The sequence below is a fragment of the Mustela lutreola genome, chromosome 4 (assembly GCF_030435805.1).
Source record: "Mustela lutreola isolate mMusLut2 chromosome 4, mMusLut2.pri, whole genome shotgun sequence".
Lineage (NCBI taxonomy): Eukaryota > Metazoa > Chordata > Mammalia > Carnivora > Mustelidae > Mustela > Mustela lutreola.
This window is the reverse complement of record NC_081293.1, coordinates 126,574,227-126,597,043: the sequence shown is the minus strand read 5'-3', so window position 1 is coordinate 126,597,043 and position 22,817 is coordinate 126,574,227. Positions and strand designations below refer to the sequence as shown.

Genomic DNA, 22,817 nt, shown 5'->3' with positions numbered 1-22,817 from the left:
ACCATTTCCTTACCCTGTCCCCCAGCCTGGATATGCAGACACCTACAGAACTACTGCAAGCACTCTTTATGTAGCTTGCTAGCAGTGCCTCCCACCCCTGTTCTCTCTTATGGACTGTCCACTCCAACCCCCACTGGGTAGCTCTACAATGTGGTTCCAGCTCCCCTCCCATAGCAAACCTACTCACCCACTACACTTATTAAAAGTGTACCCTACCCCCACATTGTTCTGCAGACCCACACCATCCAACCTGCCCTAGGCAGCAGTCCATCCAAAGAGGCACCACAAATCTAGCACTGTGCAAGCAGCCCAACAGTGTCCAACACCACTCCAAAAAGACTGTTGCCCTGATGAAAGGGAAATACACCCATGCACCAGCTCTTCTGCAGTCCCAGCGGTGGGCTGGGGGCAGACACCCAGTCTGACTGCAGGCCCCGCCCACCAATGAAAGTCTCTCAGGGGATAACAAAGAGAGAGTGACCTGTCGCCAGCTCTTCTGCAGTCCCAGCGGTGGGCTGGGGGCAGACACCCAGTCTGACTGCAGGCCCCACCCACCAATGAAAGTCTCTCAGGGGATAACAAAGAGAGAATGACCTGTCGTTTGGTGTGACCACAGTTCTGGCAAATGCCTAGTCTGACCCAACTCAAGTCCAAAGACCCACTAACAATAAAGGGACCAAATGCTGCTGAAACAGGCAAAAGTGCCATCGCAGATGATAGAAGGGAAAAGCACTAAGTCACAATGGTAAGGGGCATGCAACACACATAGCTGATGCCGCTGAAGCTCCAGGTTCTGGTGAAGAGGGGACATTGCCCTGAAGGGCACTATAGGAACTTTTCTTCATAAGGCAACTACTTTCAAGAGTAGGAGACTCACATGACTTTCCTAACACAGATAAACAGACAGAGAGAGTTAGACAAAAATAAGGAAACAGAGAAATATGTTCCAAATGAAAGAAGAGGTCTAAATCACAGCAAGAGAGTTAACAAAATAGAGACAATCAATATGTCTGATAGAGAATTTAAAATAATGGTCATAAACATAATCACTGAACTTGAGAAAAGAGTGGAGGACCTCAGTGAGACCCTCAACAAAGAGACAGAAAATACAAAAAAGAATCACATAGAGATGAAGAACTCAATAACTGAAATTAAAAATTCACTAAGAGAATAATGAATTAATTAGAGGAAGTAGAAGGATGGATCAGTGACCTGGAGGACAATGTAATAGAAAGCAATCAAGCAGAACAGATTAAAGAAAAAGAAAAAGAAAACAGTAAGAATAGATTAAGGGAACTCAGTGACACCATCAAGTGTAATAACATCTACACTATAAGGGTCCCAGAAGAGAAAAGAAGGGGGCAGAAAATTTATTTGAAGAAAGAATATCTCAAAACTTCTCAAATCTTGGAAGAACACAGAAACCCAGAACCAAGAGGCACAGAGATCCCCCAGTGAAATCAATTCAAGGAGGTTCACACCAAGACACATAATAATTAAATGACAAAAAGTAGTGATACAGAGAAAATCTTAAAAGCAGCTAAAGAAAAGAAAATAGTTACATACAAGGGAAACTCCATAATGCTATCAGCTGATTTCTCAGCAGAAACTTCATGGGCCAGAAGAGAGGAGCATGATATATTCAAAGTGCTGAAAGTGAGACATGTGCTGCTCAAAATAGTCTATCCAGCAAGGCTATCATTCAGAATAGAAGAAGAGATGAAGAGTTTCCCACACAAACAACAATTAAGGGAATTCATCACCATGTAACCAGCCTGATAAATAATGTTAAAGGAGATTCTTAGAGTGGAAATACTATTAAAAAGAGCAAGAAAAGTAGGAAGCACAAAAGCACTAAAATTAAGTATGTATACAAAAAATAAGTCAAGGAATTCAAGAAATAGAAGGATGTAAAGTATGACACCATATGTAAGAACATGGGGGTTAGAAGTAAAAATGTAGTGCTTTTAGAATGGGTTCAAATTGAAGTGACCATCAACTTAATATAGACTATTATATGCAAAGATTTTATATATAAACCTAAAGCTAACCACAAACCAAAAACTGGTAATAGGTAAAAAACAAAAACAAAAACAAAAACAAAAACAAAACAAAGAAAAGAATTCAAGTGTATCACTAAAGAAAGCTACCAAACCAGGAGAAGAGAGCAAGAGAAGAAAGGATCAGAGAAGAACTACAAAGACAACCATAAAACAATTAACAAAATGGCATTTAAATACATACCTACCAATAATTACTTTGAATGTAACTGGACTAAATGCTCCAACCAAAAGAAATAGGGTGATGGAATGGATTAAAAAGCAAGATCCATCAATATATTGTCTACAAGAGACTTATTTCACAGCTAAAGACACATGCAGATTGAAAGTAAAGGGATGGAAAAACATCATGCAAATGGAAGATCAAAGAAAAGAGCTGAGGTAGCAATACCTATATTGGACAAAACAGACAAGTACTCATGTTGGTTCAGTCTGAAGAGCATGCAGCTCTTGGGAGTTGTGAGTTCAAGCCCCATGGTTAGGACAGAGGTTAAATTAAAAAAAAATTTTTTTTTAAATTGGACTTTAAAACAAAGACTGTAACAAGAGACAAAAAAAAAAAAAAAAAAAAAAAAAGACACTACATAAACATAAAGGGAAAAATCCAGCAAAAAGATATAACAATTGTAAATACTTATGCACACAGCATGGGAACACCCAAATACATAAAGCAGCTAATAACAAACATAAAAGATGTAGCAATATAGTAATACTAGGGAACTTTAACACTCCACTTACATCGATGGATAGATAATCCAAAAAGAAAATCAACAAGAAAACAGTGGCTCTGAATGGCACATTGGACCAGATGGATCTAACAGATATATTCAGAACATTCCATCCTAAAAAAGCAGAATACACATTCTTTTCAAGTGCACGTGGAACATTCTCCAGAATAGATCACATTTTAGCCCACAAAACAAGACTCAACAAATTAAAAAAAGCAAAACAAACAAACAAACAAAAAAAACGAAGTCATAACACACATCTTTTCTGACCACAGCACTGTGAAACTAGAAATCCACAAGAAAAAAATCTGTAAAGAACTTAAATATATGGAAGTTAAATAACATGCTACTAAACAATGAAAAGGCCAACTAAGAAATCGAAGAGAAAATAAAAAAATACATGGAGACAAATAAAAATACAATGTTCCAAAATCTTTGAGATACAGATAAAGCTGTTTTAAGAGGGACATTTATAGCAATACAGAACTACCTCGAGGAGCAAGATAAATCTTAAGTGAACAACCTAAACTTATACCTAAAGAAGTTAAAAAAAAAAGAAAAACAAAACCCCAAACCAGGAGAAGGAAGGAAATAATAAAGATTAGAACATAAATAAAAAACAATAGAACAACTTAATGAAACCAAGAGCTGGTTCTTTGAAAATACCAACACAAATAATAAACCTTTAGCCACATACATCAAAAAAAGAAAGAGAAGCCTCAAATAAAAAATCAGAAATGAAAGAGGAGGAGAAATAACAACCAAATCACAGAAACACAAGCAACTATAAGAGAATATTATGAAAAATTATATGCCAAAAATTGGACAACCTAGAAGAAATGGATAAATTCCTAGAAACATATAACCTCCCAAAACTGAATTAGGATTGTTATCCCCATCATCTATTTCATCCATTCCCTCACCCACCTCCCCTTTGGTGACCATCAGTTTGTTCTCTATAGTTAAGAGTCTGTTTTTTGGGTTGTCTTTTTTTCTTCTTTGCTCTTTCAGCATTTTAATTTTTAGTAGAGACCCATCTCGGGTAAAATGTATAGTCCCAGTAAAAGATACTTCATTGTTTCCAAAAAACCTATTTGCTTCTAATACATCAGTTAGTATTTTATCATACTGATCTGCCTCATATGTTTTGTACCCATATTTCCATATATGCTATTCTCTTTACCCAGAATAACCTTCCTCTTTTTCCCCTCACCTGGTGATCTAAAGAGCTTCTGAAAAGCCCTATTCAAACATCAACATCTTAGTGATGCTTTCTCTGGACCACTATTCCTGGTCTACTTACATAAAGTGCACATACCTTTATTACTATACCTATACATATGTATCTCTATACACGTATCACACCATTTAAATTATCAGTCAACTTTGATATCCTCAAAGTTACCTTATTCAGACTTATGCTTCACTTTAAAAAATATATATATATTTATTTATTTATTTATTTATAGAGAGAGAGATGGGGGGGCTGCAAGAGTGGGAGGCAGAGAGAGAGAGGGAGAGAGAATCCCAAGAGACTCCATATTGAGCATGGAGTCCCACACAGGGGCTTGATCCCATGACCCTGATATTATGACCCAAGTTGAAACCAAGAGTCAGATGCTCAACCAACTGCACCACCCAGGTGCCCCCTTATTCACATTTAAATTCTCAGTATCTAGCACAATTCCTATGAGAATGTAGATACTCAAGTGTTTATACATTAGAAAATATTATTTCAAAGGTTTATCTTTCTAAAATGGAAATCTGATCTGATATAATATTGGTAACTCCTCAGAGCTCCCTAGCATGGCATATAAAGTCTCTTCTCATCTGGCCCCACATACATACATGCTTACCCTCTGTGAGTAACAAGGAGCCACCATGCTACTCCCTATATTTGCTGGGCTATTTAATCTTTAATCAACTTGCTTTTGTTGTCTTCTCTACCTGGGAGGCCCATCTTTTCCCACAGTAGTCTATCAAATGTCAAAAACACTTTAACGAATTAGTATAAGCATCTAGTATAACCATCTTAAACCCTTCCCAGTTCATTCTCCTTTACAATGAAATCCTTTGTTTCCCACTGTATCCCATACATAACTCTATCATAGCACTTTTTTTTTTTTTTTTTTTTTTTAAACTTGAAAAATGGTTTTTTATTTTTTATTTTTTTTTATTTTTTATTTTTTTTTTATTTTTTTTTATTTTTTATTTTTTATAAACATATATTTTTTATATACATATATTTTTATCCCCAGGTCTGTGAATCACCAGGTTTACACACTTCACAGCACTCACCAAATCACATACCCTCCCCAATGTCCATAATCCCACCCCCTTCTCCCCAACCCCCTCCCCCCGGCAACCCTCAGTTTGTTTTGTGAGATTAAGAGTCACTTATGGTTTGTCTCCCTCCCAATCCCATCTTGTTTCATTTATTCTTCTACCCACTTAAGCCTCCATGTTGCATCACCACTTCCTCATATCAGGGAGATCATATGATACTTTGACATCTTATTGTTCTTATTGTTTCTATGACTGTGGCCTCTGTAAGCACTATGAGGATAGGAACTAGACCATATTTATTTCTTTATTCTTAGCACCAAGCCAAGAACCCAGGATAGAAGGGCTCAATAAATGTCAGCAGAATAAATAAATATTGAACTATAAATCAGCAAATTTTATCATTATCAAAATAAGCTGTGGCCTATTCTTTTTTTTAAATCCAAAGGACAAAGCAGAATCTAAAGAAAAGGAACTTTGAAAAATAATATCCTCAGGGAGAGACAGAAAATACAGAATATACTATACTTTAAAACTGTTAGAAGGGTACCTGGGTGGCTCAGTCAGTTAAGCATCTGCCTTTGGCTCAGGTCATGATCCCAGGGTCCTGGGATTGAGCTCAACATCAGGTTCCTTGCTCAATGGGAAGCCTGCTTCTCCCTCTCCCTCCATCTGTTGTTCTCCCTGCATGCACTCACTCTCTTTCTCTATGTTAAATAAATAAATAAAATCTTAAAAAAAACTATTAGATTTTTATTTCCCTGATGCCAAGTGATGTTGAGCATTTTTTCATGTGTCTGTTGGACATCTGTATGTCTTCTTTGGAGAAATGTCTGTTCATGTCTTCTGCCCTTTTCTAGACTGGATTACCTGGTTTTTGGGTGTTGAGTTTGATGCAGCCATTCTGGAAAACACTACAGAGGTTCCTCAAGAAGTTAAAAATAGAGCCACCCTATAACCCAGCAATTACACTACTGGGTATTTACCACAAAGATACAAATGTAGTGATCTGAAGGGGCACCTATACCACAGTGTATAGCAGCCATGTCCACAATAGCCAAAAGTGGAAAGAGCCCAGATGTCCATTGACAGATGAATAGACAAAGAAGATATGGGGTGTGTGTGTGTGTGTGTGTGTGTGTGTACACATATACACAAACACACAATGAAATATTATTCAGCCATCAAAAGGATGAAATCTTACCATATGCATTGATGTATATGGAATGGGAGGGTATTATGCTGAGCAAAATAATTCAGTCAGAGAAAGACAATTACCATATGGCTTCACTCATATGTGGAATATAAGAAACAGTGCAGAGAACCATAGGGGAAGGGAGGGAAAACTGAACAGGAAGAAATCAGAGAGGGAGAAAAACCATGAGAGACTCTTAACTATCAGAAAGAAACTCAAGGTTGCTGGAGGGGAGATCTGTGGGGGGATGGAGTAACTGGGTGATGGACATTAAGGAAGGCACACGATGAACACTGGGTGTTATATATAAATGGTGAATAACTAATCTCTATATCTGAAATTAATGATGTACTATATGTTGGCTCACTGAATTTTAATTTAAAAAGCTATTAGAAATTAAATACCAATGCATCTTTCTTATTTTAAATAATAAAACATTTAGGTAGCTTTCATGTCTAGGGAAGCAATTTAATTCTGTTAAGACCATAATAAATATCTTGTGCTTTGCTAAACATCACAACAAACTTCTAGTCTAGTGGTTCTCTACCCTGACTATATATTCAAATAACTGGGGAAGCATTTAAAAAATTCCAATACCTAGTCTCATCTCAGATCAATGAAATGAGATTCTATGATGGTGGGGTCCAGGCAATGCTACTTTTTAATGCTTCCTAAGTGAATCTAATATAAATTATTTTTCTCCTACAAAATAATAATAAAATTCCTTATGTATCTGGCTGTTCCTTCTCGGTCTCAGTGGAGGTACTTTCTTCCACTTAATCCTTAAACATTAGTGTTCCTGATTCCTTCCAATTCTGTTCTCAAATTCCTAAGATTCCATGTAAATACAGAGAAACTGGATTTTAAAATGAGGTTCTATGTTTTTTTCAGCCCTGAATATAACATTCATTATTTTAAAAAAGAGAGAGAGAGAAGTTTTCCACAGTTTGGTCTTTTTCCTTTCAGAGATTAGGCTCAAGTCTGCTGCTACTTACAAGTTTTACAAAAGATCTAGAATTCCATAATCTCTATTCTGATAGTGGTGCTTAGTCAATTCAAAGCTATTATTTTGTTCATTTGTTCAGGCTTTGGCCTGTGTCTCCAAACTTGAGTGTTATCTTCTTTCCCACTTACCTGAGGCTATGCTGATGCCCATGAGGATATACTTTTGGCAGCTGGATATATAAGGCATATGACCCCTGGCACTTAGGATTTAATATCTGTGATTCGAAGCATTCCTGAGCAATCCAAAAGATGAGTGATACAAAGCAATTTTTAATTTGGTAAGGCAGCACATTTGAAGCCCACTGTTATGAATTCAGTCCTGAGAGTGAGTAGCAAAATTCCTACCACCACTGCAACAAACCTTTGCTTTATTTTCCACTTAGCATTTATATATGTATCTATGTCTCTCTCTCTCTCTCTCTATATATATATATATATATATCTGTAATTCTTAGGATATACTCCAGTGCCATTTGCGACATGGCATACCAAAAAAGTCTTAAACTATAATCATCATGAAAATAAAAGATAGTGATCTACAATATCACACTGCAAGTAATTGGCCTTAAGGGGAGAATAGAATTAGGAGCTAACAATTCAAAACCTATTCAACTTTCTAACTAGAACACAAAGAAAAAGTCACAATATTAATAAAATTCCAAATCAAATTTAGAATATTGGTTAAATTCATATTAAGTAAAGAAATATTACAATAATTTAACAAGAACAACAAAGTAAAAGCCATGTGACAGAAAAGACTGGAGGGAAGGATTGAGGCTGCTGACATTGAGGCTTCCCATGAAGGCAAAGACAAAATGCACAAAACTGAGGTAAACTACAAAAAGAGCTTCCTCAAGGTGAAGTTGACCTGCACCAGAGGAACGCAGGATGAAAGAGTAATGCATACGGCAAGAGAATGCCACCTACTGGTGCTTTGCAGTATTTGCCCATGTTGGTGTATTCTGCATTCTGTTGGTGCTTCTTACTGAGAAACATTTACCCCTAAGAAAAATCAGCTATGGCTCAAGGGGATTTCTTCACTTTGCTGGCATCATCCCCTTATTTGTGAATCCTGTATGAGTTAGTTCACACTACAGAAGTGATTATATAGCAAGTGCATACTCTCAAAAATAAAAGAAAGCAAAACAAAGAACAAAATCTTCATCTCATTGGTAACTGAGGAGGGCATTAGCATCTTCTTCTGAAAATTAACGGTATCCTGTAAGGACTAATATAATATCCTACAACAACCAATACTAGCCTATAATATACTATCATCCTAACTGGTGAGGAAAAGGTCTTGTGTACAGATTTTAGCCAATGTACATGGAGAGAAAAGAATTAGGAATCACCATTTTACAAATCCCACTTAATCAACAGCTCCAGATAATGTTCGTGCTCATTCTTGGTTCAAGCCATTAGATGAAAGGCTGATAAAAACTTTTACAAAGGAAAAACATAGTTGTCACCACCTGAATCCACTGTTCAATGTTACAGTCTTTAGAAGAGGGACAACCAGCGTGCTTGGTTATGATGTGGACAGGACCACCTACAAAATACTCTTCTCAAAAAAGTTAAACTCCTATTTAACCAGCCTCTTAGGATACTGGTTCTCAACCCTGACTACACAACAGAACATGTAAGCAGCCTTTTACACTTTCCTGAGCCCCAGCTTTGACCAATTAAATTAACATCCCTCAAGGTGAGCTCAGTCAGGCATTCTTATTTTTTGCAAAAAATATTTTTAAGAAGCTCCCTGAGTGCTTCTAATAATCAACCAGAGTGGAAAACCCACTAGTCCAGAGTTAAGAGGATATACTTTACAGGATATACAGCACAGAACAGTGATTCTTGAACTTTAATGTGTCAGTTATACCCCTGAGGATCTTGTTAACAACAGATTCCCATTTGGCGGGTCTAGGGAGGGCACCAAGAATCTGCTCCCCGATGACACTAAAGCAGTCAGTCCCCTGTGAGTAGGGAGGATACAAACCAGTGCTGTCCAAGGGAAATATAAGAAGAGTGGCATATATAATTTAAAACTTTCTAGTAGCCACAGTAAAAGGAATGAATTTTAATAATGTACTTATTTAGCCCAATATATCTAAAACACTACCATTTCAATATGTAGCCAATATAAATAGTTCCTAACAAGATACTTTAAATTCTTTATTTCATGCTGTCTCATGTGGATGTTATACTTACAGCACATTTCAGTTCACACAACTCACATTTCAAGTCCTCACCAGCCACATGCACAAAATGGCTAACATCCTGGACAGCACCGGTAGAGAAGAACAAAGAAAGAAACCTCAAAGAACTAATGCTGGACATTCTATAGGAAAAGTCTGCAAACAGATAACAGGACAAGTATGAATGGGAGAAACTAAAGTCTTCAGAGACATAATTATATGTCATGTATGATTTTGTTTCTTAATCCAAAAATGCAACTACAAAAAGGTTGGGTCTTTTATTTTATTTTATTTTATTTTTAGAGAATTAGGGAAATTTGTTACAGATGAGCCTTTAAATGATAAAAAGAATGTCTCTAATTTTACCAGGTATGATTATTATAAGATTACGTGAGAAAATGTCCACTTTCTTAGAGATGAGCAAATAAGTATGTAGGAAAGAAAGAACAGGATTTGCTTCAAAATAGTTCAGCAAAAAAAGAAAAGGAAAATGAAAAGTTAAAACAAATGTGACAAACACTTGGCAACTAACTATTCAATCTAGGTGATGGTAATCAGGGCTTTATTATACGAATCTCTATACACTTGAAAATTCTTTAACAAAAAGTTTAAAACATAATAATAGCATTAGAATTTAAATGCTAATTTTATTTTTTATAAAGGTCAACTCCATGCTAAAGGGTGGAAATAAGTGAACAAAACAATGGTATTTATGTATTAATAATATGTGTGTTATTTACAAATTGTACTTTAAGGAGGCTTCCTTTCTTTATGTACTCAGTATAAAACATTTACCAAATAAGGATGCCAAAATTGAGCCTCTTTTCTAGTCTGAGTCACTTCTCTGTAAAACATTGTCTTGCAGTTCCAACTGTTGGTACGCCCCTTGCCCAAATATACTGACAAATGCTCTACTGAAGAATATGCCAGCAGTTTTAATCAAACATCATAACTAAAGGCAATGAAATGACACCCATATCAAATCTGTAATTTCTTGGTGTAATATGTAATTTCTCATTATCACTCAAGAAAGTACAATACAGTGTAGTTTGACCTAATTATCTGGTATCTGGCTTTTTTCTCTTCCGGATGCATTTTTTTGATTTTTCTGTCTTTACATGGATAACAGAGTATGCACTATGTATTATCATGATGTTAACTCTTAGTAATAATTGTTACCTGCCAAAAATATACACGATCAGGAACTACCATAATTTGTTCACTATTAACTGGGCCAGGATGACATCACTGCACTCTTGTTAGGATCTATGCCACTCGCTCTAAACCTTGTGAAGCAGGATGCTACAGCATCACTGACTTCTGGTTTGCAGGCTGACAGATCACACCATCACTACCCACAAGGAACTACACAAACATGGCTGTTCAACTATAACAATGCACTAATTTTAATAATGTGTGGTTCTTTACTTTTGTTATATGTTCCTTCACGAGGGAGCCTTATTGGACATGACTATTCCTATAGCTTTTCACACCATAAATAGGAAAACTACATGAGCCAAACAGCAAAAACGCCTTTTTACAAATTTTAATGGTATTAATCATGACTAAGGTATTTAGATTTTACTCACTATTCTGACCCTCTCTAGTCCTGAGATTTGAAATTAGCATTTTACAAAGATCTAAGCCTGTGGATGAGCACAAACCTTTCCTTCCATGTATGATTCTCTTCAATTCACAATGTGACCAATAATGTCCATCTGTCCACTTCTTTAACTTAGGAGCTCTTTGTGAAGACAGACTATATCCTTCTTATTTTTTCTATTCTTGGCACTCTCAAGCACAGAATTATACATTTAAATAAATGTTTACTGAATAAAACTAACCTCAAAAATGAAAAGGTTTCCCACCAGATAGCATAAATAATATGACAGTAAGTTTTTATAAGACCATAAACAATACATTTCATAATCTTATGAAAGACTTTCCATACATTGATTCAAAGTGTAACTAATACATTAAGCTTGCTTGTATTTATTTTATTGGATGAAGTTTAACATGCAAGCAAAATTGAATTAAAACTTACCTAAATAAAATAAAAATATGCCACAGATTTCAATAAAACTATGAAAATAAAAACCTAGAGTGATGCTGTATTTCTCAATGAAATAATGGCATTATTCTTAATCATTATTTGGAGATTTAAAATTTTTTGACACTTTAAAATTCCACCAACATAAATTTAATCACCCAAATACACCTTAGTCAAAGACTAATAATCCAAAATAATCCAATTAGTATTCCATCAGTAATTGATGAAGAAAAGAATTATAGTTAAAAGTGGTACCAGTAAAGTAGTAAGTAGCCATGTATATCTTCCTCCCAATATATGCAAATCTATACCGTAATTATAAATATTAATCCACATGCCATTTTGAAAGTGGTTCTGAAAAACAAATATTTTGAAATTTGGGGATAATAAAATCAAAGTCAAATTCATTTGTTTGAGCTGCAGCATTTGGGCATAATAAAGTAAAATATTTTAAATTTACCATTTATCTACATGTATTTAATAAGGATATTTTAAGGTTTTTATAGACCAAAAGAGAGGAATAATCTTTGAATGTTTCCTTTGTTCTAACTGTATTTTACATGATAGCATTTAATACTCATAGTAATCTATAAGGTAAGTTTTATTTCCAGTATACAGATAAAGAGACAGAGGCTCTAAGGTATTATTAAAGACTGAGCTCATAATAATAGGCAAATACAAAGCCAGTGTCTGAACACAGTCCATATCTGTAAGAAAGCTTTAGAATGCTCCTCTAGTGCACCATGCTCACCTGTACTCTACCCAAAACTATCAGATGTTCACATTTTAGGAGTATTCAAAGACAAATTAAAGCATACTTTAACAGTTACTCAAAAATACATCTAAGCACTGAGAAATATATAAAACGAATAAGCCAAGTGACAAAGGATTTAAATCAACTAGGAAAAGATGATTAACATAATGTGAAAGCAAATATTACATGCTTTGTAATCCACTTAATACTCTTCTCCTGACCTTTTCCTTTACACGTTTAAAATTTTAATCTTCTCAGGGCCACTACGGTTTTCTCAGGATTAACAAAAAGAATTCCAGTGCTCACATTTCATTGCAGGCCTTCCTAAATGTTGACAAAAAATTTCAGCAAGAAAAGAAGGGAAAAAATGTCCACTTTCTCCCAAAGCCACAAATATGTCTACAGTATTTATTCTGTACCTTACAGATGATTCAGTTAATGTAGTGAATTGAGAAGATTCTCAGAGGAAGGTATCTTACTCTTCTGTTTAGTATCCTTGTAAGTTGTTTTTTGTACAAAGGACCTTGTAAGATACCAATTTACCTGGCTAAGAGTATATAGCCATGTTATGTGAAAGTACATCTTTGACCCTAAACTCAAGAAAATAGCCTAATTCTGATTGGTGATTTTACTTTCAGTATTTAATTTTTGCTCTGGTAATATTTATTTAAAATATCCTTAAAGGCATTAAAAAATTGTAAGTATCAACGACACTTTTCTACTATATAAGTGTAATAAAACTATAACTCAGATTCTTTTTTCAAACTAAAAAGTTTGAGTCTCTTCCTTTACATTATCAAAAGTACAGTAAATGTGACACATTTTATTTTCCAATTTCACAATTATTTTTAAGTTAAAAACATTGAGACAAACTATCAGCATCAATTGCAAAGGAAAAATTAAATAATCTTCAACTTTTCAAGCTGTAAAGAAATAACTAGAAATCTCCATTGTTCAGATCTGGATATTTTTCTCCCTGCTTACAGAAGCAAAGAGTTATGGAAGGTATTAATATGTCTCTCAATGAGTGATATTCCACAGGACAAACTCTCAGTAAAATATTAGAAAAAAATAATATGTGAACATAATTCTTTTTTCCAAGACACAAATTCCTAGAAAACACTGAAGTTTTATGTTAGTTAATAAAAGATTTTTACTTAAAAAAATCATCTTTCATGTTTACTAGGTCTCAAAAGATCTCCCTGGAAATTATATGATAATTAAAAAAGGAAACATAATAACTGTACCAAGAGAAGAACACATTAAACAAATGATTAAAATTAATATTAGTAAAAAAGACCAACAGATTCCATGGACCTCTAGATATCATATCCCCAACACTTACAGATACCCTACTTATATTCCAACCACAAATGGATAAACTCATTCTAATCATGAGAAAAAGCAAACAACTCAAATTGAAATTTGAATTTACATTCTATAAATTGAATTTACATTCTATAAAATCACTAGCTTGTATTCTTCAGAAATATCAATTTCATACAAGACAAAGACTGAGAAACTGTTCTAAGTTAAATGTGACTGAAGAAATGAGACTAAAGAAATGAATAACCAAATGAAAAACATGATTCTGGACTGGGTCCTGTACCAGAAAAACCAAAGCTGCAGTAAGAGATATTATTTGGACAACTGATGAAACTGGAATGAGTTATGGATAAGATGAAAGTATCACACTGATTTAAATTTCTGAATTTGACAGATGATCTATGGTTATGTAAGAGAATACCTTGGTTCTCAGGAAAGACACAACTGATGCATTATGTGATAAAGAGTTGTGATGTATGCAAGAGGGAGAGAATTATGAGCAAAAGTGGCCAAGTGCTAAAATTTGGTAAATCTAAGAAAGGGCTTATTCTTCGTACTATCCTTGCAACTTCTCTGAAATTTTGAACTTATTTCAAAATAAAAACTTTTAAAATCATCTTTTCAGATTAAATAAATATTAATGCGAGAAGATTTTCACCATAAACAATTATTTGATAAAATCAAGTTTGATGGAATGGTATGATTAGTACAAGTGCTTTGAATAGTGTCAAATTAAGGAGCTTATACCAATACATACCTTTCTTCAGGAAAAAAACAAAACCCAAATCCAAAAAGCCTAAAAACTACTGTTATGGAAAAAAGCTATACTAAACTGTGCTTAGTGATACTCTGGCACACATGGGAACAAACACTGCATAATTATTGTACTTTGAGTGGTACTGGTTTTATATCCCATCTTTGAATTAAACAGTACATCAATAACTAAATAAATAATTTAAAATTATGTATATGCATTTGAAAGAATACATATCAAATTATAGGAGTTAACTCTGGGTAGCACACACCTGAGGATAGTTTTTATTTTGTTCCTATATTTTGTAATACTGCCATGAGCATAAATTACTTTTATGACAAAAAAAAGGGAAGAGTAAACTTTTTAAAAAGAGTAAGGGAAAAAGAACTTAATAGCAGGTAATTTGACTTCTCAGAGTTTGAATCCTATGTCAAAACATGACATTTTCTTATGTTTACATACTGCCAATATTTTCCCAAAAGGATCTCACTTACAGCTGATCTTGAAGCTCCACAATTATATATTCTAATTGTTCCTTTTCCAATTTATGAGCCAGATCAGAATCTTCAATCCTTTGAAGTAGTATTTTATTCTGGGATACAGACTCAGACAGCTGGTTCTCTCGAAGTCGTAAGAGTTCTTCAAGATAACCCTGAAAATACAGTACCAACAAGATAAAGCTACCACAAAATTCTAATGTATATCTTGAAGATCAATACTGAGTAGGTTAAATGCTATTCTTTCCATATTTCAATAAAATAATCTCTAAGTATTAATGATGAAATAATAAAAAAATAATCATTTTAATTGAATACAAAAATTTAACATATGTTCTCCATCCTTTAAAGCCCTTCCCTGAAGTTCAATAAGATGTTTGCCTGCAGTGGGTAAACTGGAAATTTATACATTTTGACCACCTTCACCCATTCTATTCATCTCCACCATGTTCACATTCCTGGTGAACTGTTTCTTTTCTCAAGAGCAATGTATTTCTTTAGCCTTAATATTGCTTTTGCCTTAAGGTCTATCTTGAATGATATTGTTATAGAATTCTTTTTTTTTTTTTTTCATATTTGTCTGCTTTACATTAACCCTCTTAATAAATGTTAAAATCTCAGAACCTATAAATGAAATGGTATACAGAATAAATGGCTTATTTTTAAAATTTAACTTATAATTTTTTAGAGGGTGGGAGGGGCAGAGAGAGACAGGGAGAGAGAGGAATTGAGTAGGATCCATGCCCAGCGTGGAGACCAACATGGGGCTCAATTCCACAATTCTGAGATTGTGACCTGAGTTGAAATCAAGAGTTGGATGCTTAACCAACTGACCCAACCACATGCTCCTAAATGGCTAATTTTTATATTAAAACATAAAATTAGAAAAAGTTGAACAAACAGAAGCCTCTTTTAAAACTCTGCATGATTTTTCATCAAGACAAGGATAATTCAAGTACAGAAAGGAAGTAGCAATGGGTCAACACTTATATTCAGTTAAAAGATATTTTGGAAGTGACAGTCCAAAGGCAAAAATGAGAATCAAATCAATGACTTTTGGCAACTGATAAATACCTTCTGTTCCAGGGTTAGCTGATACTTTTGTTTAACTCTCTTACACTTGTTGAACCAACTATTCTCATCCATGATGAAAGGAGGCCCGACATTCTCTGGAGTGCTGCTTTCACTACCACTGCTTCCCAAAGTCCTCAGCTCTTCCTCGTCACTGCTGATGCTGTCAGAACTGGGAATATTAAAATTTTAAAACTAAAGTTAATATGTTTCACTCCATTAAGAAATACTTCTCTATTTTGTAAGTTACCAGTGAGCCAACTCCAAAATATTTAGCACTCCATATACAATTATATTAATGATATTATAAAGACTTTTTAGCTTTCTGAAAAAAAATGATAATCTAGTATAGACTGCTGACTTCCTCTCATGGAGTTAAGTCTCAAGATGCTATAGAAGTTGATCCGAAGTTTGTAAATCTAAAGAATTTAACATAAGAACTGTGAGAATGTTCTGAGAAGAAAGAAAAGATTTCCAGAGAAGAAAACCAGAAAACCTAGACGTGTTTGGAAAGAACTTTTTAGATGAGTTTTTTCACTGTCTCAAGTAGATTACTGCCTGTCCAGTATCCAATGCTGTGCAGACAAACAGCACAACCAGCCTAATGTCAGTGAGGTGTAATATAGGGCAGTTCAAGGTCAGTTCAACTTTAGCAAAGAGGAGATAATAAGAGATTCAGAAAAACTGGTCACTCCCAAGCATTTTCCATTGAAGGAAGAAGGAGAAGCAGAGGTAAAGCAGAGAAAACACTCTACAATCCATATCTGAAATTCCTAAAGACATCCATTTGGTAGAGGAGGGCAGAATAAGGTTAAAAAAAAAAGAAGAAACTAAATGAAGAACTGCACTAAAATGGATATCTGGTTTAGAAGAAAGAAGAGGTATTATACTAAAGAAAAACAGGGAAAAACATATTTAAAAATATAAGCAATGATATTAACATAAGAAAATATACCATATTCAAAATATTTAAAAAAGCCTCCCTGACCTATCAAATGGAGACACAAAATAAGAAAATACAGTAAATAGTAATTTTTTTTTTTAAAGATTTTATTTATTTATTTGACAGACAGAGATCACAAGTAGGCAGAGAGGCAGGCACAGAGAGAGGAGGAAGCAGGCTCCCCCTCAAGCAGAGAGCCTGATGTGGGGCTTGATCCCAGGACACTGAAATCATGACCTGAGCCGAAGGCAGAGGCTTAACCCACTGAGCCACCCAGGCGCCCCAGTAAATAGTAAATTTAAAACAAAAAATAAGATGGCAGAATAATCCCTAATACAAAGTAAGTTATAAAAATCTTTAATGGGTTAAACCTTACAGCAAGAGCCAAATGTTTAAGTTTAATTAAGACAAATAAGGACAAGAGTGCCTGGGTGGCTCTTTTGGTTAAACGTCCAACTCGTGATTTTGGCTCAGGTCATGATCTCATGTGTCATGGCGTCAAGCCCTGCGCTGAGCTCTGTGATCAGTGCGTAGTCTTTTTGAGCTTCTCTCTCTTCTTTTCCAAACTAAATAAATAAACATTAAAAAAAAGATAAGGACCAACAGTAAGTTGTCTACAAGATATGTATGAAAACAGAACAATTAAAATTAAAACTAAAGAAAGAGAAAGCACATAAAAAAATATGGCTCAAAGCAAATCCAGTTCAGAAATCATAATTTCATAGGTTTACAGAGATCTAATGGTGGAAAATATCATAAGCATCAAAGAAAGATACATATTTCATTTTCTGAAGTCTGTGTTTATACCTGCTGGGCTCTGGAGTCCAGGGACCAAGTATGTTGCAAATATGAACAAGAGACCTCTGCATAAGGAAAAGTCCTACCTCCAATGAGACATGCTCAGCCAGGATCTAGGAAACAAACCAGTAAACAAACACATACCAAAAGAAAGTTGCCTCTCATAGCCATGGCTTTTAGTGGACTAGAGAAAATAAAGCAGTGGCTGATGGTAAACCTCCAGCTCTGAAAAACAGACCAAAAAACTTCTAAAAAAATAATATTTGACATTAGAAATTAAATCGGTGAAATAACAGGCAGATACAGTTGAGAGAGGGAGTTAATAAAAGATAAGAAGAAATTACAATTATTTCAAAATAGTAAGAAAAAAACAACTGCTATGCTAGACTAATGTATCCAGCAATATTATCTTCCCAGAAAGAGGGCAGTCTAAGTGCACATACTGAGAAAACTAAAACCCGAGAGCTGTACCAAGAAATTCTCCTAAAAGAATTAATGATCATACTCAAAGAAAAAGGAAATCATCCAAGAAAAAACAGTGAGCAAAGAAAATTTTAAGCTTATGGGTAAGCCTAAACAAATATTGAGAGCATGAAACAGTAATAGTGATGCCTGCTTTGTGGAATTTTAAATACATCAATGAGAGAGTTAGAATTCTGGACAGTAATAGCACATGTCAAGAATAAAATGACTAAGGTTACAACAATGCAAAGTCCTCATTTATATGGATAGGTAGTAAAGATATTAACTTTAGACTCTGTTAACTTTTAAGTATCATATTAAAATTAATGGAGTACCAATACAAGAAGAAAAGTATAGTATGTGACTTGTAAACTAGTAGAGAAATACAATAGGAGGAGAAGAAAAATCAATACAAAAAGGAGAAATAGAAAAAGAAATGAAAAAATGTAGAATAGAAAGCAAAGAGTATGAGGCGCCTAGTGGCTCAGTCAGTTAAGTATCTGACTGTTGTTGTAGGCTCAGGTCATGATCTCCTGGTCATGGGATCAAGCCCCACATTGGGCTACACACTCAGCAGGAAGTCTGCTCAAGATTCTCTCCCTCTCTCTTCTTCTGTCCCTAACCCCATACTCTCTCTCTAAAATAAGTAAATAAATCTTAAAAAAAAATTAAGGCAAAGAATACAATGGTAGATATCAATACAAATGTATCAGTAAATGTTCTAGTAACCCCAGTTTAATGAGCACTGGGTGTTATATGCAACTGATGAATCACTAAATTCTACCCTTGAAACTAATAATACATTATATGTTAACTAAACTGAATTTAAATTAAAAAAAAGAAGATAAAGCCTTTTAGACTAGATTTTCTAAATTCCAGTTAAAGATATCTTGATGAGCACTGAGTAATATATGGAGCTGCTGAATCACTATACTGTACACCTGAAACTAACCTAACACTATATGTTAACTACACTGGAAATAAAAAATTTCAGTTAAATACTACTTCAAAAAGATATACTTAAAGAAAAAAGGACACAAAAAGGCTGAAAAGCATTCTATTTCATAAATTCCTGTTGTACATTTTTTATATATTAACATAACTGAAATCAGGATACAGCTCACAACTGATGACATCTCATCTGCTCTCACGTATTAATGTCTCTAAACTGAGATGCATTTACAATGGAAGTCATGCAGGTTAGATGAAATATGGTTAAAAAAATATATACTAAAAAATGCTAACCTAAAGAAAATTGTTGGGACTCTATTTACATCAGACAAAATGGGCTTTAAGGAAAAAAAAAAATTACTGTGTATTTACAGCTATTACATACTGACAAAAAAATTCATTATTTCAGGAAAATCTAAGAATTCAAAACTTAGATGCATCTTTTAAGTTAGATTCAAAAACCAGAAAGCAAAAATTCAAGGTACCATCTGAAAAAAAATTGAAAAATCAGATATAACAATGAAAGAATTTAATTCATCAACTCAAAGAGATGAAGCTTATAAGAAAGGATATAAGTAAAAGATATAAGGATATAAGGAAAGAATCCTTATAAGAATGGATATACATATCAGAACAGCCATTAATAAGCATAAGCTAATGAATATAGGACACAATCATTAGAATACTGACCAATTCTAGGCCATTTTTAAACAAATTTCAAAAAACAAATTTTATGTGGACCATATTGCCCATCACAACTCCAACAAAAGCCCTGAAAATTAAAATTTATATTTCAAATGTTCTTTGGTCAAAAAATTGGAAAATTTTAGTTAAAACAACTAAAATAAAAAACAACTTATCAAACTTATAAGATACAACTAAAGTAGCACTTTAAGGGATATCTATAGCCTTATATACTTTTTCTTAAAAAAAGTTTTTTTAATTTCTTTTCAGCGTAACAGTATTCATTGTTTTTGCACCACACCCAGTACTCCATGCAATACGTGCCCTCCCTAATACCCACCACCTGGCTCCCCCAAACTCCCACCCTCGCCCCTTCAAAACCCTCAGGTTGTTTTTCAGAATCCATAGTCTCTCATGGTTCACCTCCCCTTCCAATTTCCCTCAACTTCCTTCTCCTCTCCATCTCCCCATGTCCTCCATGTTATTTGTTATGCTCCACAAATAAGTGAAACCATATGATAATTGACTCTCTCTGCTTGACTTATTTCACTCAGCATAATCTCTTCCAGTCCCATCCATGTTGTTACAAAAGTTAGATATTCATCCTTTCTGATGGAGGCATAATACTCCATAGTGTATATGGACCACATCTTCCTTATCCATTTGTCTGTTGAAGGGCATCTTGGTTCTTTCCACAGTTTGGCGACCGTGGCTATTGCTGCTATAAGCATTGGGGTACAGACGGCCCTTCTTTTCACTACGTCTGTATCTTTGGGGTAGATACCCAGTAGTGCAATTGCAGGATCATAGGGAAGCTCTATTTTTAATTTCTTGAGGAATCTCCACACTGTTCTCCAAAATTAGCCTCATATACTTTTTTTTTTTTTTTTTTTTAAAGATTTTATTTATTTATTTGACAGAGAGAAATCACAAGTAGATGGAGAGGCAGGCAGAGAGAGAGAGGGAAGCAGGCTCCCTGCTGAGCAGAGAGCCCGATGCGGGACTCGATCCCAGGACCCTGAGATCATGACCTGAGCTGAAGGCAGAGGCTTAACCCACTGAGCCACCCAGGCGTCCCAGCCTCATATACTTTTAAGAAAAGAAGCAAATTTAAATAATGAGGAAGAAAAAAATCATAAAAATTCTCTATAAAATGGGTATAGACAGAACATATTTCAACATACTAAAGGCCATATCCGACCAGCCACAGCTAATATCAAAATTTAATAGTAAAAAACTGAAAGCCTTTCCTCTAAGATCAGGAAGAAGACAAGGATACCTACTGTCACCACTATTATTTAGCATAATTGGAAATCCTAGCCAGAACAATCAGGCAAGAAAAATAAATAAAAGGCATCTGAATTGGAAAGGAAGAAGTAAAACTGTTTGCAGATGATATGATGTTATATCATCTTAAAGACCTTAAAGACACCAACAATAAACTGTTAGAATAAATGAGTTTAGTCAAGATGCAGAGTACAAAATCAATATACAAAATAAGCTGTATTTCTACACACTAATGACAAACTATAAGAAAAATTAAGAAAACAATTCCATTATAATTACATCAAAAAGAATAAAATATCGCAGAATAGATGGAAAACAGGAGGTAAAATATTTCTACACTGAGAACTATAAGACAGTGATGAAAGAAACCGAGAAAGGCACAAATAAACTTCAAAACATTCTCTGCTCGTAAATTGAAAAAATTTATTATTGTTAAAATGACCATACTGCCCAAAGCAACCTAAGATTCAATGCAATACCTATCAAAATTCAATGGCATTTTTCATAGACCTAGAACAATCATAAAATCTGTTCAGAACCACATCTACTAAACAGCCAAAGCAATCTTGAGAAAGAATAGAGTGGGGGGCATTGCACTTATTGATTTCAAAATACACTACAAATCTAGTTATCAAAACAGAATGATAATGGCATAAATGCAGACACACAAATCAATGGAACCAAATGGAGTCCAGAAATGAACCCACGCATATTTGGTCAATTAATTTATGACAAAGGAGCCAAAAATATACAACTATTAAAGAATAGTACCGTTAATAAGTGGAGCTGAAAAAAACTGATCAACCTCATGTGAAAAAATAAAGCTGGATTCCTATTTATACCATACACAAAAATTGACTCAACAAAATAGATTAAAGACTTGAATGTAAACCTGAAACGGTAAAACTCCTAGAAGAAGACAGAAAGTAATCTCCCTGGTATCAATCCAGACAACATTTTGGATTTGAGACCAAACACAAAGGTAAATAAAAGCAAAAGCAAAAATAACAAACAGGCCTACATCAGACTGAAAGGCTTCTGTATAGTGAAAGAAACCACCACAAAATGAAAAGGCAACCCACTGTCTGGGAGATAATATTTGCAAATCATAAACAATAAGGAGTCAATATCAAAGTAGAAACTCAACAGTAAAAAGACAAATAATCTATTACAAATGGACTAAAGACCTGAACAGACATTTCTCCACAGAAGATAGGTGAAAAGCTCACAGGTACATGAAAATATGGTCAACATCATTGGTCATTAGGGAAATGAATTATCAAAACTACAATGAGATACCACCTCACACACATTAGGATGGCTATCATCAAAAAGACAAAATATAGCTAATGCTAGTGTGGATGTGGAGAAAAGGGAGCCCTTGTGCACTGTTGGTGGGATTGTAAATTTGATACAGCGACTATGGAAAACAGTATAGAGTTTCCTCCAAAACTTAAAAACAGAACTACTGTATGATCCAGAAATTCCACTTCCGGGAATACATCCAAAGAAAACAAAATATTACCTTGAAAAGATATCTGCACCCTACAAGTGATACCATGTATGACAGACGAGAATGGAAACAATTGAAGTGTCCATCAGTGGATGAATGGATAGAGAAAGATGGGGTATATGTATATAACAGAATATGAAATCCCACCATTTGCAACAACATGGATGGAACTTGAAGGCATTGTACTAATAAGTGAAATAACATCAGAGAAAGACAACTATATGATTTCATTCACATGTAGAATCTAAAATACACCCCCTCCCA

The 22,817-nt window shown here is 34.5% G+C and overlaps 1 protein-coding gene across 7 annotated transcripts in view; it reads right to left on the bottom strand.

Annotated features, from left to right (window-relative positions):
* The window catches only part of RUNDC3B (RUN domain containing 3B), a 140,181-nt gene that overhangs the window by 21,520 nt on the left and 95,844 nt on the right, over positions 1-22,817 (bottom strand). For all 7 annotated transcript variants that reach the window (XM_059171016.1, XM_059171020.1, XM_059171018.1 and 4 more), the window contains 2 exons: positions 15,919-16,087; positions 14,842-14,999 (listed from right to left, as the gene is read on the bottom strand). In XM_059171016.1, the coding sequence (XP_059026999.1) occupies positions 14,842-14,999; positions 15,919-16,087 (327 nt within the window). The remainder of the gene's footprint in view (positions 1-14,841; positions 15,000-15,918; positions 16,088-22,817) is intronic.